The sequence below is a fragment of the Engystomops pustulosus genome, chromosome 9 (assembly GCF_040894005.1).
Source record: "Engystomops pustulosus chromosome 9, aEngPut4.maternal, whole genome shotgun sequence".
Lineage (NCBI taxonomy): Eukaryota > Metazoa > Chordata > Amphibia > Anura > Leptodactylidae > Engystomops > Engystomops pustulosus.
The window spans coordinates 5841923-5866724 of record NC_092419.1 but is presented as its reverse complement, the minus strand read 5'-3'; the positions used below and the strand labels follow the sequence as shown (position 1 = coordinate 5866724).

The following is a 24802-nucleotide window of genomic DNA, read 5'->3' as shown; positions in this document are numbered from 1 at the left end:
TATATACAGTGATAGGTGAGTACAGGGATCTCTATATACACAGTGAGAGGTGAGTACAGGCATCTCTATGAACACAGTGAGAGGTGAGTACAGGGATCTCTATACACACAGTGAGAGGTGAGTACAGGGATCTCTATATATACAGTGAGAGGTGAGTACAGGGATCTCTATATATACAGTGAGAGGTGAGTACAGGGATCTCTATGAACACAGTGAGAGGTGAGTACAGGGATCTCTATACACACAGTGAGAGGTGAGTACAGGGATCTCTATATATACAGTGAGAGGTGAGTACAGGGATCTCTATACACACAGTGAGAGGTGAGTACAGGGATCTCTATATATACAGTGAGGTGAGTACAGGGATCTCTATATATACAGTGAGAGGTGAGTACAGGGATCTCTATATCTACAGTGAGAGGTGAGTACAGGGATCTCTATATATACAGTGAGGTGAGTACAGGGATCTCTATATATACAGTGAGAGGTGAGTACAGGGATCTCTATATATACAGTGAGAGGTGAGTACAGGGATCTCTATATATACAGTGAGAGATGAGTACAGGGATCTCTATATATACAGTGAGAGGTGAGTACAGGGATCTCTATACACACAGTGAGAGGTGAGTACAGGGATCTCTATATCTACAGTGAGAGGTGAGTACAGGGATCTCTATATATACAGTGAGAGGTGAGCACAGGTATCTCTATATATACAGTGAGAGGTGAGTACAGGGATCTCTATATATACAGTGAGAGGGGAGTACAGGGATCTCTATATATACAGTGAGAGGTGAGTACAGGGATCTCTATATATACAGTGAGAGGTGAGTACAGGGATCTCTATATATACAGTGAGAGGTGAGTACAGGGATCTCTATATATACAGTGAGAGGTGAGTACAGGGATCTATATATATACAGTGAGAGGTGAGTACAGGGATCTCTATATATACAGTGAGAGGTGAGTACAGGGATCTCTATATATACAGTAAGAGGTGAGTACAGGGATCTCTATATATACAGTGAGAGGTGAGCACAGGGATCTCTATATATATAGTGAGAGGTGAGTACAGGTATCTCTATATATACAGTAAGAGGTGAGTACAGGGATCTCTATATATACAGTGAGAGGTGAGTACAGGGATCTCTATATATACAGTGAGAGGTGAGTACAGGGATCTCTATATATACAGTGAGAGGTGAGTACAGGGATCTCTATATATACAGTGAGTGGTGAGTACAGGGATCTCTATATATACAGTGAGAGGTGAGTACAGGGATCTCTATACATACAGTGAGAGGTGAGTACAGGGATCTGTATACTTACAGTGAGAGGTGAGTACTGGGATCTCTATATATACAGTGAGAGGTGAGTACAGGGATCTCTATATATAAAGTGAGAGGTGAGTACAGGGATCTCTATATATACAGTAAGAGGTGCTATATATACAGTGAGAGGTGAGTACAGGGATCTCTATATATACAGTGAGAGGTGAGTACAGGGATCTGTATACTTACAGTGAGAGGTGAGTACATGGATCTCTATATATACAGTGAGAGGTGAGTACAGGGATCTCTATATATACAGTGAGGTAAGTACAAGGATCTCTATATATACAGTGAGAGGTGAGTACAGGGATCTCTATATATACAGTGAGAGGTGAGTACAGGGATCTGTATACTTACAGTGAGAGGTGAGTACTGGGATCTCTATATATACAGTGAGAGGTGAGTACAGGGATCTCTATATATACAGTGAGAGGTAAGTACAAGGATCTCTATATATACAGTGAGAGGTGAGTAATGGGATCTCTATATATACAGTAAGAGGTGAGTACAGGGATCTCTATATATACAGTGAGAGGTGAGTAATGGGATCTCTATATATACAGTAAGAGGTGAGTACAGGGATCTCTATATATACAGTGAGAGGTAAGTAGAGGGATCTCTATATATACAGTGAGAGGTGAGTACAGGAATCTCTATATATACAGTGAGAGGTGAGTACAGGGATCTCTATATATATAGTGAGAGGTGAGTAAAGGGATCTCTATACTTACAGTGAGAGGTGAGTACTGGGATCTCTATATATACAGAGAGAGGTGAGTACAGGGATCTCTATATATACAGTGAGAGGTGAGTACTGGGATCTCTATGTATACAGTGAGAGGTGAGTACAGGGATCTGTATATATACAGTGAGAGGTGAGTACAGGGATCTGTATATATACAGTGAGAGGTGCGTACAGGGATCTCTATATATACAGTGAGAGGTGAGTACAGGGATCTCTATATATACAGGGAGAGGTGAGTACAGGGATCTCTATATATACAGGGAGAGGTGAGTACTGGGCTCTCTATACATACAGTGAGAGGTGAGTACAGGGATCTCTATACATACAGTGAGAGGTGAGTACAGGGATCTCTATACATACAGTGAGAGGTGAGTACAGGGATCTCTATACATACAGTGACAGGTGAGTACAGGGATCTCTATATATACAGTGAGAGGTGAGTACAGGGATCTCTATATATACAGTGAGAGGTGAGTACACGGATCTCTATATATACAGTGAGAGGTGAGTACAGGGATCTCTATATATACAGTGAGAGGTGAGTACAGGGATCTCTATATATACAGGGAGAGGTGAGTACTGGGCTCTCTATACATACAGTAAGAGGTGAGTACAGGGATCTCTATATATACAGTGAGAGGTGAGTACAGGGATCTCTATATACACAGTGAGAGGTGAATACAGGGATCTCTATATATACAGTGAGAGGTGAGTACTGGGCTCTCTATATATACAGTGAGAGGTGAGTACAGGGATCTCTATATATACAGTGAGAGGTGAGTACAGGGATCTGTATACTTACAGTGAGAGGTGAGTACTGGGATCTCTATATATACAGTGAGAGGTGAGTACAGGGATCTCTATATATACAGTGAGAGGTAAGTACAAGGATCTCTATATATACAGTAAGAGGTGAGCACAGGGATCTTTATATATACAGTAAGAGGTGAGTACAGGGATCTCTATATATACAGTGAGAGGTGAGTAATGGGATCTCTATATATACAGTAAGAGGTGAGTACAGGGATCTCTATACTTACAGTGAGAGGTGAGTACAGGAATCTCTATATATACAGTGAGAGGTGAGTACAGGGATCTCTATATATACAGAAAGAGGTGAGTACTGGGATCTCTATATATACAGTGAGAGGTGAGTACAGGGATCTGTATATATACAGTGAGAGGTGAGTACAGGGATCTCTATATATACAGGGAGAGGTGAGTACAGGGATCTCTATATATACAGGGAGAGGTGAGTACTGGGCTCTCTATACATACAGTGAGAGGTGAGTACAGGGATCTCTATATATACAGTGAGAGGTGAGTACTGGGATCTCTATATATACAGTGAGAGGTGAGTACACGGATCTCTATATATACAGTGAGAGGTGAGTACAGGGATCTCTATATATACAGTGAGAGGTGAGTACAGGGATCTCTATATATACAGTGAGAGGTGAGTACAGGGATCTCTATATATACAGGGAGAGGTGAGTACTGGGCTCTCTATATATACAGTGAGAGGTGAGTACAGGGATCTCTATATATACAGGGAGAGGTGAGTACTGGGCTCTCTATATACACAGTGAGAGGGGAGTACAGGGATCTCTATATATACAGTGAGAGGTGAGTACAGGGATCTCTATATATATAGTGAGAGGTGAGTAAAGGGATCTCTATACTTACAGTGAGAGGTGAGTACTGGGATCTCTATATATACAGAGAGAGGTGAGTACAGGGATCTCTATATATACAGTGAGAGGTGAGTACACGGATCTCTATATATACAGTGAGAGGTGAGTACAGGGATCTCTATATATACAGTGAGAGGTGAGTACAGGGATCTCTATATATACAGGGAGAGGTGAGTACTGGGCTCTCTATATATACAGTGAGAGGTGAGTACAGGGATCTCTATATATACAGTGAGAGGTGAGTACAGGGATCTCTATATATACAGTGAGAGGTGAGTACAGGGATCTCTATACATACAGTGAGAGGTGAGTACAGGGATCTCTATACATACAGTGAGAGGTGAGTACAGGGATCTCTATACATACAGTGACAGGTGAGTACAGGGATCTCTATATATACAGTGAGAGGTGAGTACAGGGATCTCTATATATACAGTGAGAGGTGAGTACACGGATCTCTATATATACAGTGAGAGGTGAGTACAGGGATCTCTATATATACAGTGAGAGGTGAGTACAGGGATCTCTATATATACAGGGAGAGGTGAGTACTGGGCTCTCTATACATACAGTGAGAGGTGAGTACAGGGATCTCTATATATACAGTGAGAGGTGAGTACAGGGATCTCTATATACACAGTGAGAGGTGAATACAGGGATCTCTATATATACAGTGAGAGGTGAGTACTGGGCTCTCTATATATACAGTGAGAGGTGAGTACAGGGATCTCTATATATACAGTGAGAGGTGAGTACAGGGATCTGTATACTTACAGTGAGAGGTGAGTACTGGGATCTCTATATATACAGTGAGAGGTGAGTACAGGGATCTCTATATATACAGTGAGAGGTAAGTACAAGGATCTCTATATATACAGTAAGAGGTGAGCACAGGGATCTCTATATATACAGTAAGAGGTGAGTACAGGGATCTCTATATATACAGTGAGAGGTGAGTAATGGGATCTCTATATATACAGTAAGAGGTGAGTACAGGGATCTCTATACTTACAGTGAGAGGTGAGTACAGGAATCTCTATATATACAGTGAGAGGTGAGTACAGGGATCTCTATATATACAGTGAGAGGTGAGTACAGGGATCTCTATACTTACAGTGAGAGGTGAGTACAGGGATCTCTATATATACAGTGAGAGGTGAGCACAGGGATCTGTATATATACAGTGAGAGGTGAGTACAGGGATCTCTATATATACAGGGAGAGGTGAGTACAGGGATCTCTATATATACAGGGAGAGGTGAGTACTGGGCTCTCTATACATACAGTGAGAGGTGAGTACAGGGATCTCTATACATACAGTGAGAGGTGAGTACAGGGATCTCTATATATACAGTGAGAGGTGAGTACAGGGATCTCTATATATACAGTGAGAGGTGAGTACAGGGATCTCTATATATACAGTGAGAGGTGAGTACAGGGATCTCTATATATACAGTGAGAGGTGAGTACTGGGATCTCTATATATACAGTGAGAGGTGAGTACACGGATCTCTATATATACAGTGAGAGGTGAGTACAGGGATCTCTATATATACAGTGAGAGGTGAGTACAGGGATCTCTATATATACAGTGAGAGGTGAGTACAGGGATCTCTATATATACAGTGAGAGGTGAGTACTGGGCTCTCTATATACACAGTGAGAGGTGAGTACAGGGATCTCTATATATACAGTGAGAGGTGAGTACAGGGATCTCTATATATACAGTGAGAGGTGAGTACAGGGATCTCTATATATACAGTGAGAGGTGAGTACAGGGATCTCTATATATACAGTGAGAGGTGAGTACAGGGATCTCTATATATACAGTGAGAGGTGAGTACAGGGATCTCTATATATACAGTGAGAGGTGAGTACACGGATCTCTATATATACAGTGAGAGGTGAGTACAGGGATCTCTATATATACAGTGAGAGGTGAGTACAGGGATCTCTATATATACAGGGAGAGGTGAGTACTGGGCTCTCTATATATACAGTGAGAGGTGAGTACAGGGATCTCTATATATACAGTGAGAGGTGAGTACAGGGATCTCTATATATACAGTGAGAGGTGAGTACAGGGATCTCTATATATACAGGGAGAGGTGAGTACTGGGCTCTCTATATATACAGTGAGAGGTGAGAACAGGGATCTCTATATATACAGTGAGAGGTGAGTACAGGGATCTCTATATATACAGTGAGAGGTGAGTACAGGGATCTCTATATATACAGTAAGAGGTGAGTACAGGGATCTCTATATATACAGTAAGAGGTGAGTACAGGGATCTCTATATATACAGTGAGAGGTGAGTACAGGGATCTCTATATATACAGGGAGAGGTGAGTACTGGGCTCTCTATATATACAGTGAGAGGTGAGAACAGGGATCTCTATATATACAGTGAGAGGTGAGTACAGGGATCTCTATATATACAGTGAGAGGTGAGTACAGGGATCTCTATATATACAGTGAGAGGTGAGTACAGGGATCTCTATATATACAGTGAGAGGTGAGCACAGGGATCTCTATATATATAGTGAGAGGTGAGTAAAGGGATCTCTATATATACAGTGAGAGGTGAGTACAGGGATCTCTATATATACAGTGAGAGGTCAGTACAGGGATCTCTATATATACAGTGAGAGGTGAGTACAGGGATCTCTATATATACAGTGAGAGGTGAGTACAGGGATCTCTATATATACAGTGAGAGGTGAGTACAGGGATCTCTATATATACAGGGAGAGGTGAGTACTGGGCTCTCTATATATACAGTGAGAGGTGAGTACAGGGATCTCTATATATACAGTGAGAGGTGAGTACAGGGATCTCTATATATACAGTGAGAGGTGAGTACAGGGATCTCTATATATACAGGGAGAGGTGAGTACTGGGCTCTCTATATATACAGTGAGAGGTGAGAACAGGGATCTCTATATATACAGTGAGAGGTGAGTACAGGGATCTCTATATATACAGTGAGAGGTGAGTACAGGGATCTCTATATATACAGTAAGAGGTGAGTACAGGGATCTCTATATATACAGTAAGAGGTGAGTAAAGGGATATCTATATATATACAGTGAGAGGTGAGCACAGGGATCTCTATATATATAGTGAGAGGTGAGTAAAGGGATCTCTATATATACAGTGAGAGGTGAGTACAGGGATCTCTATATATACAGTGAGAGGTCAGTACAGGGATCTCTATATATACAGTGAGAGGTCAGTACAGGGATCTCTATATATACAGTGAGAGGTGAGTACAGGGATCTCTATATATACAGTGAGAGGTGAGTACAGGGATCTCTATATATACAGTGAGAGGTGAGTACAGGGATCTCTATATATACAGTGAGGTGAGTACAGGGATCTCTATATATACAGTGAGAGGTGAGTACAGGGATCTCTATATATACAGTGAGAGGTCAGTACAGGGATCTCTATATATACAGTGAGAGGTCAGTACAGGGATCTCTATATATACAGTGAGAGGTGAGTACAGGGATCTCTATACATACAGTGAGAGGTGAGTACAGGGATCTCTATATATACAGGGAGAGGTGAGTACAGGGATCTCTATATATACAGTGAGAGGTGAGTACAGGGATCTCTATACATACAGTGAGAGGTGAGTACAGGGATCTCTATATATACAGTGAGAGGTGAGTACAGGGATCTCTATATATACAGTGAGGTGAGTACAGGGATCTCTATATATACAGTGAGAGGTGAGTACAGGGATCTCTATATATACAGTGAGAGGTCAGTACAGGGATCTCTATATATACAGTGAGAGGTCAGTACAGGGATCTCTATATATACAGTGAGAGGTGAGTACAGGGATCTCTATATATACAGTGAGAGGTGAGTACAGGGATCTCTATATATACAGTGAGAGGTGAGTACAGGGATCTCTATATATACAGTGAGGTGAGTACAGGGATCTCTATATATACAGTGAGAGGTGAGTACAGGGATCTCTATATATACAGTGAGAGGTCAGTACAGGGATCTCTATATATACAGTGAGAGGTGAGTACAGGGATCTCTATACATACAGTGAGAGGTGAGTACAGGGATCTCTATATATACAGTAGGAGCTGAGATTGTGTATATGGATGTCAGGAGCTGTATGCAGGGGTCTTCTACATGTGGCTGTACACCTATGACTGCCTTAGATTTATTCCGTATTATTACATGATTGATGTGTCCAGTGTGCAGGAGCTCCAGTCCATTCTGCAGAGGAAGGGCCTAGCAAAAAGGGACAAGATGGCGGCATTCCTGGCAAAGCACCTGGAAACGCAAAAGAGCCAAACAGCCAAAGACAACTGGAAGGAGAGACATCGGGTGCCCAATAGTATCCGGACAGCTAAAGGGGAATACAATATTCTACGGCTGATCCAGACAAATGGTAAGTGCTTTCAGATTGGTGGCCAATACTAGGATTGGATGGAACCTGTGTAATGGTTGCAGATTGCAGGTGACCACTGGGGAGGGTCCTAAGAAATATTCATTATCCACATTGAAGAGCAGTCTGTGTGTCCCAATGGCATTTACTCCCCGTATGGCGGCAATGGTTTATGGCCAAGCAGACGCTGCATGGTGGAGTTGTCACGTAGTGGTTGACCTCTCAAGGTCTGGAGCTCCCAAGTCACGTTGACTAGTGGGATCACCCCGATAGTCTCTGAATGCTGCCGAATCCACTGGGAAGCCCTTCATGTCCTAGAGACACAGGAGTGCCAATCCAACAGGCAAGCTCACTCTTTCATCGACCCCTAGTCAATGCATCCTTTAGTAGACATTGGGGCAGATTTACATACCCGGTCCATTCGCGGCGTTGTCCGACGTGGATTCGCGTCCTGCCGGGATTCACTAAGGTCGTGCGCCTGTCACCCTCTAGGTGTCGCTGCTGCGCCGAGGTCCGCCGGAGTTCACCATCCTCTTCCTGGTGCATGCAAGTGCGTGTCAAGCGACACATTTTTTTTTTTTTTAAGGTTTTCCGACAGCCACGCCCCCAATTTCCTTCACGTGAAACCCGGCGCCGATGTGACACAATTCGATCGCGTGTGACAAAAACCCGGGGCAAAACGGCGCAAAACGGTAATTTTCAGGAAACCCAACGAAAATGAGCGATTCTGGTCCTTAGTAAATGAGCCCCAATGTTCCAGTTTTCCCTTTATCCCTAAGTAATTGATCTCATTATTTTCTCATCTCTGATGCAGGTGGCTAATGGCTCCGGTCCAGAAAACCCATCTGGCTGCAGAGAGCCTAATTGTCAAATGAGTGTTCCTGGGTTGGGGTAGACCTGGTGGGGCAGATTTAAAAAGTATACGACTGTCTCGTCATACTTTGCACCTAACATTAGTTGCTTACCTTACGCCAGAAAACTAGGACAACATTCTGTCGGCACAGCATTACTGTTGGCTAATGGACTTTTTTGGGTGTGAGGTCACGCCCCCTTGTCGAACAATGTGCTGCAGACAGTTTTCTAGTGAAAATCACAACAGAATTCTGAATAAATAATGCCAATAAGGGAGCGGTGCCACTTTGGAAGAGGTTAGAGTTAGAGTTATGGGAGTTGGTGAGGGGTCCTCTTTAAGGCCCCAAACCAATCCAAAGCTGAAGACTTCTACATGGACACCCATCCATGACTTGTGTACCCTCCACTGTTCCTATTGTAGTGTCTCAGCATTCTCTGGCCTTCCATATCAGGCTTCCTTATAGCCTATTCCTGGCCTCCATAACTGGTTGCTCCTGGGTATGAACTGACTAGACCCTGGTGCTTGGTCACGACCACCATAAAGCTGCATTACATCGTAGGGATGTATATCTGGCCGCAAACTTAGATATGTCCCCATTGACGTTATGTCGTGCCGTGCCGTAGCGGTGCTCAACCCTTCTCCTCTCCAGCACGCTGACAGGCAATGGCCGGGCACACGCTCATGTGCATGCACCCTACCGGTCGTGTTCATGGGGTCTTACAGTAATAAGGTCAGGGCAAGGTCCACCCAGTTTGCCTTTCTGCTAAAACAAATCCAATGGTGTTGAAATTCTGCATTCCGGATCTTTCTTTCCTCGGGAGGGAAGCGTTGGGAGGTTCGCCAAGTAGGCGAGGTTACATATAATTCATCTGATGATGATTAGTATACAGTAACCAGTTATGGAAACGCTGTATATACGCCCCCTAATCGCCCGCCAGCGCATACCTGGTATAATGTGAGGGGATTAGGGTCTCTCTGAGCATGGGGGTGCACTGAGTAGGGTAAGTGTGTGGCTGACCTCAGGCTTATCAGCAGCGCAGAGAGAAGTGTCAGGTTTAGCTCCAATCTGTGTCCTGTCTTTGTTTTTCTGTCTGCTCCCAGGACTGAGGTCTGAAAACGCCCGGCAGAAAATAACATTATTCACATTGATACGAATTTCCTGCAGGATTCCATAGAAGGAGCCGGCGATGACAGACACAAAACTCTTTCCCGCTCAAATCCGCTTATTACCGCTCTGTGACAGCGATTATTCTCTGGTGTCGGCCGGTACCTGGCGTCAGCTATAGGGGGGCTACATGTTATATTGAGGCTGATGAGGCAGGAGATGCAGGACTGTGGATAGGAAGGCACCGGAATGGAACAATACGGTGCGGTCCTGATGACAGATAATCTCAGATCCCGGAGGTGAAGCTTTTCTTTCCCATTATGAATTTATTTTTTTGTCAGGTGGTTGGGGGGAGGTGGTCGTGGGGGTTCAGTTAATGAAAAACAAGAAAATATATAACATAGCTCCAACACTGGCAGTGATGTCATATCAATTAATAATAATAATCTTTACTATATAGCGCCATCATATTCCGCAGCGCTGTACAAATCATAGGGGACGTATACAAATACAATACTATATTACAGAGGGCAAACAAATGGAATAATAGGAGTGAGGGTCCTGATCACAAGAGCTTACAGTCTATGAGGATGAGGGGATGACACAAGAGCTTACAGTCTATGAGGATGAGGGGTGATTCAAGAGCTTACAGTCTATGAGGATGAGGGGGGACACAAGAGCTTACAGTCTATGAGGATGAGGGGTGATTCAAGAGCTTACAGTCTATGAGGATGAGGGGGGACACAAGAGCTTACAGTCTATGAGGATGAGGGGGTGACACAAGAGCTTACAGTCTATGAGGATGAGGGGTGATTCAAGAGCTTACAGTCTATGAGGATGAGGGGTGACACAGGAGCTTACAGTCTATGAGGATGAGGGGATGACACAAGAGCTTACAGTCTATGAGGATGAGGGGGTGACACAAGAGCTTACAGTCTATGAGGATGAGGGGGTGACAAAAGAGCTTACAGTCTATGAGGATGAGGGGGTGACACAAGAGCTTACAGTCTATGAGGATAAGGGGGTGACACAAGAGCTTACAGTCTATGAGGATGAAGGGGTGACACAAGAGCTTACAGTCTATGAGGATGAGGGGGTGACACAAGAGCTTACAGTCTATGAGGATGAGGGGTGACACAAGAGCTTACAGTCTATGAGGGGGGGGGTACAAGAGCTTACAGTCTATGAGGATGAGGGGTGACACAAGAGCTTACAGTCTATGAGGATGAGGGGTGACACAAGAGCTTACAGTCTATGAGGATGAGGGGGGGGCACAAGAGCTTACAGTCAATGAGGATGAGGGGGTGACACAAGAGCTTACAGTCTATGAGGATGAGGGGGGACACAAGAGCTTACAGTCTATGAGGATGAGTGGTGACACAAGAGCTTACAGTCTATGAGGATGACTGGTGACACAAGAGCTTACAGTCTATGAGGATGAGGGGAGACACAAGAGCTTACAGTCTATGAGGATGAGGGGGGACACAAGAGCTTACAGTCTATGAGGATGAGTGGTGACACAAGAGCTTACAGTCTATGAGGATGACTGGTGACACAAGAGCTTACAGTCTATGAGGATGAGGGGTGACACAAGAGCTTACAGTCTATGAGGATGAGGGGGTGACACAAGAGCTTACAGTCTATGAGGATGACTGGTGACACAAGAGCTTACAGTCTATGAGGATGAGGGGAGACACAAGAGCTTACAGTCTATGAGGATGAGGGGGTGACACAAGAGCTTACAGTCTATGAGGATGAGGGGAGACACAAGAGCTTACAGTCTATGAGGATGAGGGGTGACACAAGAGCTTACAGTCTATGACAGTGATGGCGAACCTTTTAGAGGCCGAGTGCCCAAACTACAACAAAGACCTGCTTATTTATCGCAAAGTGCCAACACAGGAATTTAATTTGTGATTTATACTCCCTTCTCTGTCACAGTTTAATTGATACCAGCACTCTGAGGACACCAATAAAGCAGAAAATAGTCCCAGGTAGCGCTGTCACTTTAAAATAGCTCTGTGCTCAGCAAGTCTGGGACTGCAGGAAGTTACCTGGAGTCATCTCTGGTGATGGCCTAAGTGCCCACAGAAAGGGCTCTGAGTGCCACCTCTGGCACCAGTGCCATAGGTTAGCCATCACTGGTCTATGAGGATGAGGGGAGACACAAGAGCTTACAGTCTATGAGGATGAGGGGGTGACACAAGAGCTTACAGTCTATGAGGATGAGGGGGTGACACAAGAGCTTACAGTCTATGAGGATGAGGGGGTGACACAAGAGCTTACAGTCTATGAGGATGAGGAGGGACACAAAAGCTTACAGTCTATGAGGATGAGGGGGGACACAAGAGCTTACAGTCTATGAGGAGGAGGGGGTGACACAAGAGCTTACAGTCTATGAGGAGGAGGGGGTGACACAAGAGCTTACAGTCTATGAGGATGAGGGGGTGACACAAGAGCTTACAGTCTATGAGGAGGAGGGGGTGACACAAGAGCTTACAGTCAATGAGGATGAGGGGGTGACACAAGAGCTTACAGTCTATGAGGATGAGGGGGGACACAAGAGCTTACAGTCTATGAGGATGAGTGGTGACACAAGAGCTTACAGTCTATGAGGATGACTGGTGACACAAGAGCTTACAGTCTATGAGGATGAGGGGAGACACAAGAGCTTACAGTCTATGAGGATGAGGGGGGACACAAGAGCTTACAGTCTATGAGGATGAGTGGTGACACAAGAGCTTACAGTCTATGAGGATGACTGGTGACACAAGAGCTTACAGTCTATGAGGATGAGGGGTGACACAAGAGCTTACAGTCTATGAGGATGAGGGGGTGACACAAGAGCTTACAGTCTATGAGGATGAGGGGGTGACACAAGAGCTTACAGTCTATGAGGATGAGGGGGTGACACAAGAGCTTACAGTCTATGAGGATGAGGAGGGACACAAAAGCTTACAGTCTATGAGGATGAGGGGGGACACAAGAGCTTACAGTCTATGAGGAGGAGGGGGTGACACAAGAGCTTACAGTCTATGAGGAGGAGGGGGTGACACAAGAGCTTACAGTCTATGAGGATGAGGGGGTGACACAAGAGCTTACAGTCTATGAGGAGGAGGGGGTGACACAAGAGCTTACAGTCAATGAGGATGAGGGGGTGACACAAGAGCTTACAGTCTATGAGGATGAGGGGGGACACAAGAGCTTACAGTCTATGAGGATGAGTGGTGACACAAGAGCTTACAGTCTATGAGGATGACTGGTGACACAAGAGCTTACAGTCTATGAGGATGAGGGGAGACACAAGAGCTTACAGTCTATGAGGATGAGGGGGGACACAAGAGCTTACAGTCTATGAGGATGAGTGGTGACACAAGAGCTTACAGTCTATGAGGATGACTGGTGACACAAGAGCTTACAGTCTATGAGGATGAGGGGTGACACAAGAGCTTACAGTCTATGAGGATGAGGGGGTGACACAAGAGCTTACAGTCTATGAGGATGACTGGTGACACAAGAGCTTACAGTCTATGAGGATGAGGGGAGGACACAAGAGCTTACAGTCTATGAGGATGAGGAGGGACACAAAAGCTTACAGTCTATGAGGATGAGGGGGGACACAAGAGCTTACAGTCTATGAGGATGAGGGGAGACACAAGAGCTTACAGTCTATGAGGATGAGGGGGTGACACAAGAGCTTACAGTCTATGAGGATGAGGGGAGACACAAGAGCTTACAGTCTATGAGGATGAGGGGGTGACACAAGAGCTTACAGTCTATGAGGATGAGGGGAGACACAAGAGCTTACAGTCTATGAGGATGAGGGGTGACACAAGAGCTTACAGTCTATGAGGATGAGGGGAGACACAAGAGCTTACAGTCTATGAGGATGAGGGGGTGACACAAGAGCTTACAGTCTATGAGGATGAGGGGGTGACACAAGAGCTTACAGTCTATGAGGATGAGGGGGTGACACAAGAGCTTACAGTCTATGAGGATGAGGAGGGACACAAAAGCTTACAGTCTATGAGGATGAGGGGGGACACAAGAGCTTACAGTCTATGAGGAGGAGGGGGTGACACAAGAGCTTACAGTCTATGAGGAGGAGGGGGTGACACAAGAGCTTACAGTCTATGAGGATGAGGGGGTGACACAAGAGCTTACAGTCTATGAGGAGGAGGGGGTGACACAAGAGCTTACAGTCTATGAGGATGAGGGGGGTGACACAAGAGCTTACAGTCCATGAGGATGAGGGGGTGACACAAGAGCTTACAGTCTATGAGGATGAGGAGGGACACAAAAGCTTACAGTCTATGAGGATGAGGGGGGACACAAGAGCTTACAGTCTATGAGGAGGAGGGGGTGACACAAGAGCTTACAGTCTATGAGGATGAGGGGGGTGACACAAGAGCTTACAGTCCATGAGGATGAGGGGGTGACACAAGAGCTTACAGCCTATGAGGATGAGGGGATGACACAAGAGCTTACAGTCTATGAGGATGAGGGGGTGACACAAGAGCTTACAGTCTATGAGGATGAGGGGGTGACAAAAGAGCTTACAGTCTATGAGGATGAGGGGGTGACACAAGAGCTTACAGTCTATGAGGATAAGGGGGTGACACAAGAGCTTACAGTCTATGAGGATGAAGGGGTGACACAAGAGCTTACAGTCTATGAGGATGAGGGGGTGACACAAGAGCTTACAGTCTATGAGGATGAGGGGTGACACAAGAGCTTACAGTCTATGAGGGGGGGGTACAAGAGCTTACAGTCTATGAGGATGAGGGGTGACACAAGAGCTTACAGTCTATGAGGATGAGGGGTGACACAAGAGCTTACAGTCTATGAGGATGAGGGGGGGGCACAAGAGCTTACAGTCAATGAGGATGAGGGGGTGACACAAGAGCTTACAGTCTATGAGGATGAGGGGGGACACAAGAGCTTACAGTCTATGAGGATGAGTGGTGACACAAGAGCTTACAGTCTATGAGGATGACTGGTGACACAAGAGCTTACAGTCTATGAGGATGAGGGGAGACACAAGAGCTTACAGTCTATGAGGATGAGGGGTGACACAAGAGCTTACAGTCTGTGAGGATGAGGGTAGGACACAAGAGCTTACAGTCTATGAGGATGAGGGGGTGACACAAGAGCTTACAGTCTATGAGGATGACTGGTGACACAAGAGCTTACAGTCTATGAGGATGAGGGGAGACACAAGAGCTTACAGTCTATGAGGATGAGGGGGTGACACAAGAGCTTACAGTCTATGAGGATGAGGGGAGACACAAGAGCTTACAGTCTATGAGGATGAGGGGTGACACAAGAGCTTACAGTCTATGAGGATGAGGGGAGACACAAGAGCTTACAGTCTATGAGGATGAGGGGGTGACACAAGAGCTTACAGTCTATGAGGATGAGGGGGTGACACAAGAGCTTACAGTCTATGAGGATGAGGGGGTGACACAAGAGCTTACAGTCTATGAGGATGAGGAGGGACACAAAAGCTTACAGTCTATGAGGAGGAGGGGGTGACACAAGAGCTTACAGTCTATGAGGAGGAGGGGGTGACACAAGAGCTTACAGTCTATGAGGATGAGGGGCTGACACAAGAGCTTACAGTCTATGAGGAGGAGGGGGTGACACAAGAGCTTACAGTCTATGAGGATGAGGGGGGTGACACAAGAGCTTACAGTCCATGAGGATGAGGGGGTGACACAAGAGCTTACAGTCTATGAGGATGAGGAGGGACACAAAAGCTTACAGTCTATGAGGATGAGGGGGGACACAAGAGCTTACAGTCTATGAGGAGGAGGGGGTGACACAAGAGCTTACAGTCTATGAGGATGAGGGGGGTGACACAAGAGCTTACAGTCCATGAGGATGAGGGGGTGACACAAGAGCTTACAGCCTATGAGGATGAGGGGATGACACAAGAGCTTACAGTCTATGAGGATGAGGGGGGGGGGGCACAAGAGCTTACAGTCTATGAGGATGAGGGGGTGACACAAGAGCTTACAGTCTATGAGAATGAGGGGGTGACACAAGAGCTTACAGTCTATGAGGATGAGGGGGATACAAGAGCTTACAGTCTATGAGGATGAGGGGGTGACACAAGAGCTTACAGTCTATGAGGATGAGGGGGTGACACAAGAGCTTACAGTCTATGAGGATGAGGGGGTGACACAAGAGCTTACAGTCTATGAGGATGAAGGGAGACAAGAGCTTACAGTCTATGAGGATGAAGGGAGACAAGAGCTTACAGTCTATGAGGACGATGGAGGACACAAGAGCTTACAGTCTATGAGGATGAGGGGGATACAAGAGCTTACAGTCTATGAGGATGAGGGGGTGACACAAGAGCTTACAGTCTAAGAGGATGACTGGTGACACAAGAGCTTACAGTCTATGAGGATGAGGGGGTGACACAAGAGCTTACAGTCTATGAGGATGACTGGTGACACAAGAGCTTACAGTCTATGAGGATGAGGGGGGACACAAGAGCTTACAGTCTATGAGGACAAGGGGAGGACTCAAGAGCTTACAGTCTATGAGGATGAGGGGGTGACACAAGAGCTTACAGTCTATGAGGATGAGGGGGTGACACAAGAGCTTACAGTCTATGAGGATGAGGGGGTGACACAAGAGCTTACAGTCTATGAGGACGAGGGAGGACACAAGAGCTTACAGTCTATGAGGATGAGGGGGGACACAAGAGCTTACAGTCTATGAGGATGAGGGGGGGTGACACAAGAGCTTACAGTCTATGAGGATGAGGGGGGGGGACACAAGAGCTTACAGTCTATGAAGATGAGGGGGGACACAAGAGCTTACAGTCTATGAAGATAAGGGGGTTACACAAGAGCTTACAGTCTATGAGGATGAGGGGGTGACACAAGAGCTTACAGTCTATGATGATGAGGGGGGACACAAGAGCTTACAGTCTATGAGGATGAGGGGGTGACACAAGAACTTACAGTCTATGAGGATGAGGGAGGACACAAGAGCTTACAGTCTGTGAGGATGAGGGGGTGACACAAGAGCTTACAGTCTATGAGGATGAGGGGAGACACAAGAGCTTACAGTCTATGAGGATGAGGGAATGACACAAAAGCTTACAGTCTATGAGGATGAGGGGGTGACACAAGAGCTTACCGTCTATGAGGATGAGGGGGGACACAAGAGCTTACAGTCTATGAGGATGAGGGGGGGCACAAGAGCTTACAGTCTATGAGGATGAGGGGGTGACACAAGAGCTTACAGTCTATGAGGATGAGGGAGGACACAAGAGCTTACAGTCTATGAGGATGAGGGGGGACACAAGAGCTTACAGTCTATGAGGATGAGGGGGAGGACACAAGAGCTTACAGTCTATGAGGATGAGGGAGGACACAAGAGCTTACAGTCTATGAGGATGAGGGGGAGGACACAAGAGCTTACAGTCTATGAGGATGAGGGAGGACACAAGAGCTTACAGTCTATGAGGATGAGGGGGGGCACACAAGAGCTCACAGTCTATGAGGATGAGGAGGTGACACAAGAGCTTACAGTCTATGAGGATGAGGGGGTGACACAAGAGCTTACAGTCTATGACGATAAGGGGGTGACACAACTTTAAAACAGCACTGAGAGCAGCATCTCTTGCCTTGGTCTGCGGGAAGATTTGGTGAACTCTGTCCTGGGGCAATGGTCTGAGTGCCCACAGAAATGGCTCTGGAACCTTCCAGAAGGAAGAACCTTAAGTTAATGAAAGTGCTGGTGTGAGTAGAGAGTGGAAAGTCAGGATTGGAGTGATGTTTAGGAGATGAAGAGAAGTGTGTGGAGAGAGACCCTGTAGACTATCACTGCAGAGTTGTAGACCGTATTCAGTGATAATAATTCTTTTATGTATATAGCGCACACAGAGTTTTACTAAATCGGTCCCTGTCCCCAATGGGGCTCATAATCTAATCACCCTATCAGTATGTTTTTTGGAGTGTGGGAGGAAACCGGAGGACCCAGAGAAAACCCATGCAAATATCAGTATTGCATTTCAGCCTGTTGGGAATGAATGAAACTGGGCTGCTATACATATTTGCGATGTTTCAGGGCGCACCAAAGGACTGGCTATAATTGGTTAATGTCCATGTTATGGATCCGGAGGACAGGTGGCTTCTTGGACCAGGTAAAACTGTTAGACTGAATAGAGAAGCCACTGAGTTCTCTCTGTTCTTACATATCAGCAAAATTTCCAAACAGAAATGTACGGACACAACCATTGTAGATGCTAAATATGGACAAAAGAACAGAAAAATAATTTTATCAATACGACTTAAACTCCAATTGGATTGGACAGAAAAAGTTGGTGTCACCAGACAAAAGTTTCTGGAACTCACATAGCTCCCAACCGGCCCGATTTTCCTGGGACAGTTCCATTATTCTTACGTCTTTCCCGCGTCACGGGCAGCTATCAGATTGTCACGGATTTTCCCTCCTGGTCCCGCATAGTAAATACTTTCAAAGCCTGAACTGATAGTACTGAATGGATTCCACAGACATCGGGCAGGGAATCCTTTTGAGAGAAGCGTCGGGTTAGCCGTGAGCACGTCATCAGGTTCAGATCAGCATCTGTCCATATTTGGTCTCCAGGGCTTCCCCAGACACAAGCTCTTTATATAATTAAATTAATACATTTTTGCCCTCACCGGTATCTCCCCTTCATACATGTGGGTAAGGCCTGGGGCATCTGGTAAGTGCTCAGGACTGACCTCACCGGTATCTCCCTTCATACATGTGGGTAAGGCCTGGGGCATCTGGTAAGTGCTCAGGACTGACCTCACCGGTATCTCCCCTTCATACATGTGGGTAAGGCCTGGGGCATCCTGTAAGTGCTCAGGACTGACCTCACCGGTATCTCCCCTTCATACATGTGGGTATGTCCTGGGGCATCCTGTAAGTGCTCAGGACTGACCTCACCAGTATCTCTCCTTCATACATGTGGGTATGTCCTGGGGCATCTGGTAAGTGCTCAGGACTGACCTCACCGGTATCTCCCCTTCATACATGTGGGTACGGCCTGGGGCATCTGGTAAGTGCTCAGGACTGACCTCACCGGTATCTCCCCTTCATACATGTGGGTAAGTCCTGGGGCATCCTGTAAGTGATCAGGACTGACCTCACCGGTATCTCCCCTTCATACATGTGAGTATGTCCTGGGGCATCTGGTAAGTGCTCAGGACTGACCTCACCGGTATCTCCTCTTCATACATGTGAGTATGTCCTGGGGCATCTGGTAAGTGCTCAGGACTGACCTCACCGGTATCTCCCCTTCATACATGTGGGTAAGGCCTGGGGCATCTGGTAAGTGCTCAGGACTGACCTCACCGGTATCTCCCCTTCATACGTGTGGGTACGGCCTGGGGCATCTGGTAAGTGCTCAGGACTGACCTCACCGGTATCTCCCCTTCATACATGTGGGTAAGGCCTGGGGCATCTGGTAAGTGCTCAGGACTGACCTCACCGGTATCTCCCCTTCATACGTGTGGGTACGGCCTGGGGCATCTGGTAAGTGCTCAGGACTGACCTCACCGGTATCTCCCCTTCATACATGTGGGTATGTCCTGGGGCATCTGGTGAGTGATCAGGACTGACCTCACCGGTATCTCCCCTTCATACATGTGGGTACGGCCTGGGGCATCCTGTAAGTGCTCAGGACTGACCTCACCGGTATCTCTCCTTCATACATGTGGGTACGGCCTGGGGCATCTGGTAAGTGCTCAGGACTGACCTCACCGGTATCTCCCCTTCATACATGTGGGTAAGGCCTGGGGCATCTGGTAAGTGATCAGGACTGACCTCACCGGTATCTCCCCTTCATACATGTGGGTACGGCCTGGGGCATCCTGTAAGTGCTCAGGACTGACCTCTCGGTATCTCCCCTTCATACATGTGGGTACGGCCTGGGGCATCTGGTAAGTGCTCAGGACTGACCTCACCGCTATCTCCCCTTTGTCCATGCTCAGCACATGCCCTCGGCTTCCAGTGATATCATCCGGCGCTGCAGTGTATGACCTCACGCTCTGGCGTCGTACACTCTCAGATTGGATAATGGGTAACACTTGTGGCCGCGCAGCAATAATGAATCACGCCAGCTGCTTGTCAGAAGACATTTGGGGCCTGACATTCAGCTGCTGTTTGTTTATGAGGGACAGCGGATGTGAGAGCGTTGCCTGGCACTTAAGAGGTAACATTAACTTAAGTGATGTGGAGCCAGGACCCAGGGGGCATTTTAAAGATGTAATTTGGCAGGGAGAGGGAGGGAGGTCACTGGGGACTGATTCTAAGGCATCATACCGGCCATTTCATTCCTGAAAGTCCATAATGTGACCTTTCATAGCTCACGTTGCGATCCATTGTACACGTTGCCGACATAGAGTTGACTTCTTCCATGTGACATTGCATATTTAGGGATGTGCTAGGCCCACTTATGGTCCATGCAGGGCCGGCGCCAGCACTGGGCATACCCGGGCAAGTGCCAAGGCCCAGAGCTGCTGGGAGGGGCCCTCATAAGGAATCCATGGGATGAAGGAGGCTGTATCTAATGAATCCATAACGGATGAGGGAGGCTGTTTCTAATGAATCTATAGGGGATGAGGGGGGCTTTATATAAAATACCCATGAGGGGGATGTTTGCTACGATAAACTAGAGACTGGAATCTGTTTCAGTTTCTGAATTTTAAATACTGCCATGTGAGTTCACTGCAAAGGGGCCCACTGAGGCTCTGTCACCCAGGGGCCTACTGAGACCTGGAGCCGACCCTGGGTCCATGCAACCCGGGTTATAACTACATGGAGCCCGGGATTCACAAACCCTTCCATTTCTTCAGATTGAGTAATGTGTAGATCTACTGGGAATTTCTAGAAATTAGAGACTGTTTCGGCAAAGTTAAGACAGGTGGCAAGAATGTTATATTGGCTTTGGGTATCTTTAGCTACAGGGACGTTGCACTACGAGTGGGACAAGCCGAGACACTATAAAAAAAATGTGGTAGTCAGTATTTGTACAGATACAGGGGGTCATTTACTAAGGGCCTGATTCGCGTTTTCCCGACGTGTTACCCGAATATTTCCGATTTGCGCCGATTTCCCCTGAATTGCCCTGGGATTTTGCCGCACGCGATCGGATTGTGGCACATCGGCGCTGGCATGCACGGGACGGAAATCGGGGTGCGTGGCCGAACGAAAACCTGACGGATTCGGAAAAACCGCGGCATTTTAAAAAAAAATGTGTCGCGGAGCTTGCACTTACCTTCACTCGGTCCGGCTTGGTGAACCCCAGCGCGTTCCGATGCTCTTCAGCGCAGCAGCGCCACCTGGTGGACGTCGGAGGAACTACCTTAATGAATCCCGGCCGGACCTGAATCCACCGCAGAGAACGCGCCCCTGGATCGCGAATGGACCGGGTAAGTAAATCTGCCCCACAGAGTTGAACTTGGGTAATTTGAGTCCAGAAGGGTCGAGGGTTTTATGGTCGTAGACCCTTCCGTGTCCATTGAGTGTGTAAAGACCTTATAATCTATAATAATGGTGAAACCTTCCATCTGAGGTCAGAGCTTCAAATTCACTTCTAAATCTTCTTCTGGGTTTCTATTCTGCTGGATATTTGGGGCCATTATTAGGTTTCTAGTGGATCTTCTCTGGTGTGTTAGTCTGGTCTTGAACAGGTGTAATTACTAGAAATCCCTTAAAGTTTCATCAACTAGTTACCAGGTCCAAGAACCTGCAAACCAACCAGGGTGGTCATGATGCTGGAGAAAATATTCTGTGTTATAAAAGGGGAGTTTACCAGAGTCAAAGTTTCCCTGAAATCAATAGTGACCCACCCATGGAGAGCACAGAATGAATCTGGCCGGACACATCTGATGGCAGTATATCAGTGGCTTGGCCGCCGGCTCCGATAGCTACGCCCCTGCTTGGCCTTTATAACACACGTGTAATAAGAAAGAACGTTATATATACCACAATCGAGATTCTATTTCCAGACTCGCTCCTTATCTAGAAGGCGGCATTGTCTTGGAGGAGCTCAGAAATAAATTCCTCCCGCTCTCCGGACTGGTTACACAGATGAAGGACCTTCTCTATATAAACAGAACGTGTGCCCCGGGGCGCTCAGCGAGCTAAATAAAGAGCTGCACATACAAGGAATTGTTGGAATGGTAATTTCACGGAAAACTTCCTAAAAAGTCCAAAAAGACGTAGTATGAAAGTTCACAGCCCGCAGCCGACTAGTGCAGGGTGAGAGAAGGACCCCAATAAACATCACGTGTCCTGTCCTCCTGCCTGCCCTGTCCCTCTTGAAGGGGCGGATTAAGACTGACTTGGATATTACAGCCCCTACAAGCCTGGAATCACTTCCTACATCTGGTACTAGAATCCTTCTGCCTGTTTTCAATCTGCAGTTTCAGGACCTTCAAAGGTCCTGAAATGGCTCTTGTGTACATGTGTATTGAGAGCAGGAGCAAATGTATGAGGATTACATGGATGAAGGTCCTTCATCCATAAAATTTGGTGGGTGGTTTGGGTGGCCGTGGGCCCCCTGGAAGGCTTGGGCCCCCGGCTACTGCAGAAACCACTTATATTATAATCCACTGCTGCCTTCTTGCAATGCAAATGCACAGGACGAGGGGAGAGCGATCGCATCTCTGTCTCCAGTGAAACGCATACGATTAGTAACCAGCACCTGATGTTTTCCATGTACACAATACAAAACACGTTCCAGTGGAGACACAGATGCAATCGGGCCGACCCCTGGCCATGAGCGTTGGGAACGCTCCCTAAGGCGCTGACATACTGGGGCAGATTTACTTACCCGATCCAGCGGCGGGTTCTCCAACGCTGATTCGGGTCTTCCGGCGATTCACTAAGGTCGTGCACCCGATGTCCACCAGGTGTCGCTGCTGAGCTCAAGTCCGTCGGAGTTCACTGGAGTTCACCAAGCTATCCTGGGTGCAGGTAAGTGCGTGTCAAGCGACACATTTTTTTTAAGAAAATTCTGCGTTTTTCTGAATCCGTGGGGTTTTCCGACGGCCGTGTCCCCGATTTCCGCCGCTTGCATGCCGGGGCCGATGCACCACAATCTGATCGCGGGGCAATTCGGCGCATTGGTAATTTTCGGGAAACCCGCCGGAAAAAACCCCGATTCGGGCCCTTAGTAAATGACTCCCATTGAGTTCTGTAGTACAGTCCATTCTTGATGTAGAGTTGTGTTAGGTTTGGGTGGGGGGGTCCCAGACTTGCGCCATGAATTGTGGCTTTTTCAAGGCTTGTACCATTTATCAGAATGAACCTATAAATATGAGAATAATTGCAGAATATACTGATGTGATTCATTGTAACCGGTCACATTCCATATACTAAATAATAGAAGAAGCTTCCTATTGGCTAATACCTCCGGTTGTTTCTCTACATTTTACATATCCCCCAATGACCTCAACTTTCCTCTGAAAATCCCGGGACTCTGCGCTCATTCTCCATTGCCGGACACGGAGTCATCGCTCTCCATTTTATTCTTCGAAGTCGGAGAAACAATAAAGAAGGGACGTGATTTTTCCAGCACATAATAGACTACAAATAGTTGTCATGGACAAACTGACTTTATGAGGTGGTTCTGAAGACTCGGGAGGGACTGTGTTTGGTTTATTGGCCGCGCTGAAACGCGTGAATAGAAAAATAATACTTTGCTTGACAGGATTATAAATATAAGAACATGGGGCAGGGTCTAGGTGTCTACATATGCATTACATACAGGACAGGACTAGTAAAGCAGTGTGTCCCAGGGGTAACTTCAAGTTTCCTGGTCCTATTGTAAAATCTGAAACAAGGCCCCTCAACAGCCCCTCAATCCTCAGCAAGTTTAGGACCTTCATGAGGCCACCTATAGCTATGACCATACTTTGATGATTCCACTTATAGGAAACTTTGACAGGGTAAGTATAAGACCCTAGTGGGGTCAGTCTAATGATACTTGCCCTGTTAAAGTTAGCCATTCACCTCCAGGAGCCGTGGGTCATGTGACCTCCGGGCAGCAGGACACTGAACTTCCTGTGATGTCCCATGTTCTGCTGGCTTCTCATTACTGATTGCATGATGACCTCTCCCATATCAGTGGTTGGAAGGGCGTGCCTAGGACAAACGCATTATCCTCAAAACAACGGATATGGGAAAGGTTATGGCAAAGGGGGTGAGCAGACAGTAATGACTGCATGGCCCCCCTCCATCTGCTAGAAGCCAGCAGGACATGGGACAGCACCGGAAGTTCTGAATCCTGCTGCCCAGGGTCACATAAGCCATGGCTCCTAATATGGTAACATTTTCTATAAGTGGCCAACCCCTTTTATACATTTAAAAGACCTTATTGACCCCCGGAAAAGTTTAAAAATCTTTTGGGCTCTGCAAAAAGAAAAATCCTGAAAAAGCATCACCTGACGATTATTTTTTTGTGTGTAGTGTTGTCAGACCTGGTATCCAGCACCTGGCATCTAGGGAGCAGTTTTGTATCTTTGTGAGAGGGGTGTGACCTGTACAAAAAGGTGACAAGTTTATCCACCCAAAAATTTGGTAGCACACCCTGGGCACCTCATTATCTGGTCTCCTAGAATCCAAATTTTGAAAGATGGAA

General features: G+C 46.6%; 1 protein-coding gene and 1 long non-coding RNA gene across 2 annotated transcripts in view; one reads left to right on the top strand and one right to left on the bottom strand.

Moving 5' to 3' along the window:
- LOC140076781 (uncharacterized) overlaps positions 1-10281 on the top strand; it is a 34604-nt gene extending 24323 nt beyond the window's left edge. The window contains exons 4-6 of the mRNA XM_072123483.1: positions 7995-8191; positions 9462-9538; positions 10207-10281. Of these exons, the coding sequence (XP_071979584.1) occupies positions 7995-8191; positions 9462-9538; positions 10207-10281 (349 nt within the window). The remainder of the gene's footprint in view (positions 1-7994; positions 8192-9461; positions 9539-10206) is intronic.
- Positions 1-24802, bottom strand: part of LOC140076634 (uncharacterized) — a 161658-nt gene that overhangs the window by 42905 nt on the left and 93951 nt on the right. The gene's annotated exons all lie outside the window — the stretch shown is intronic.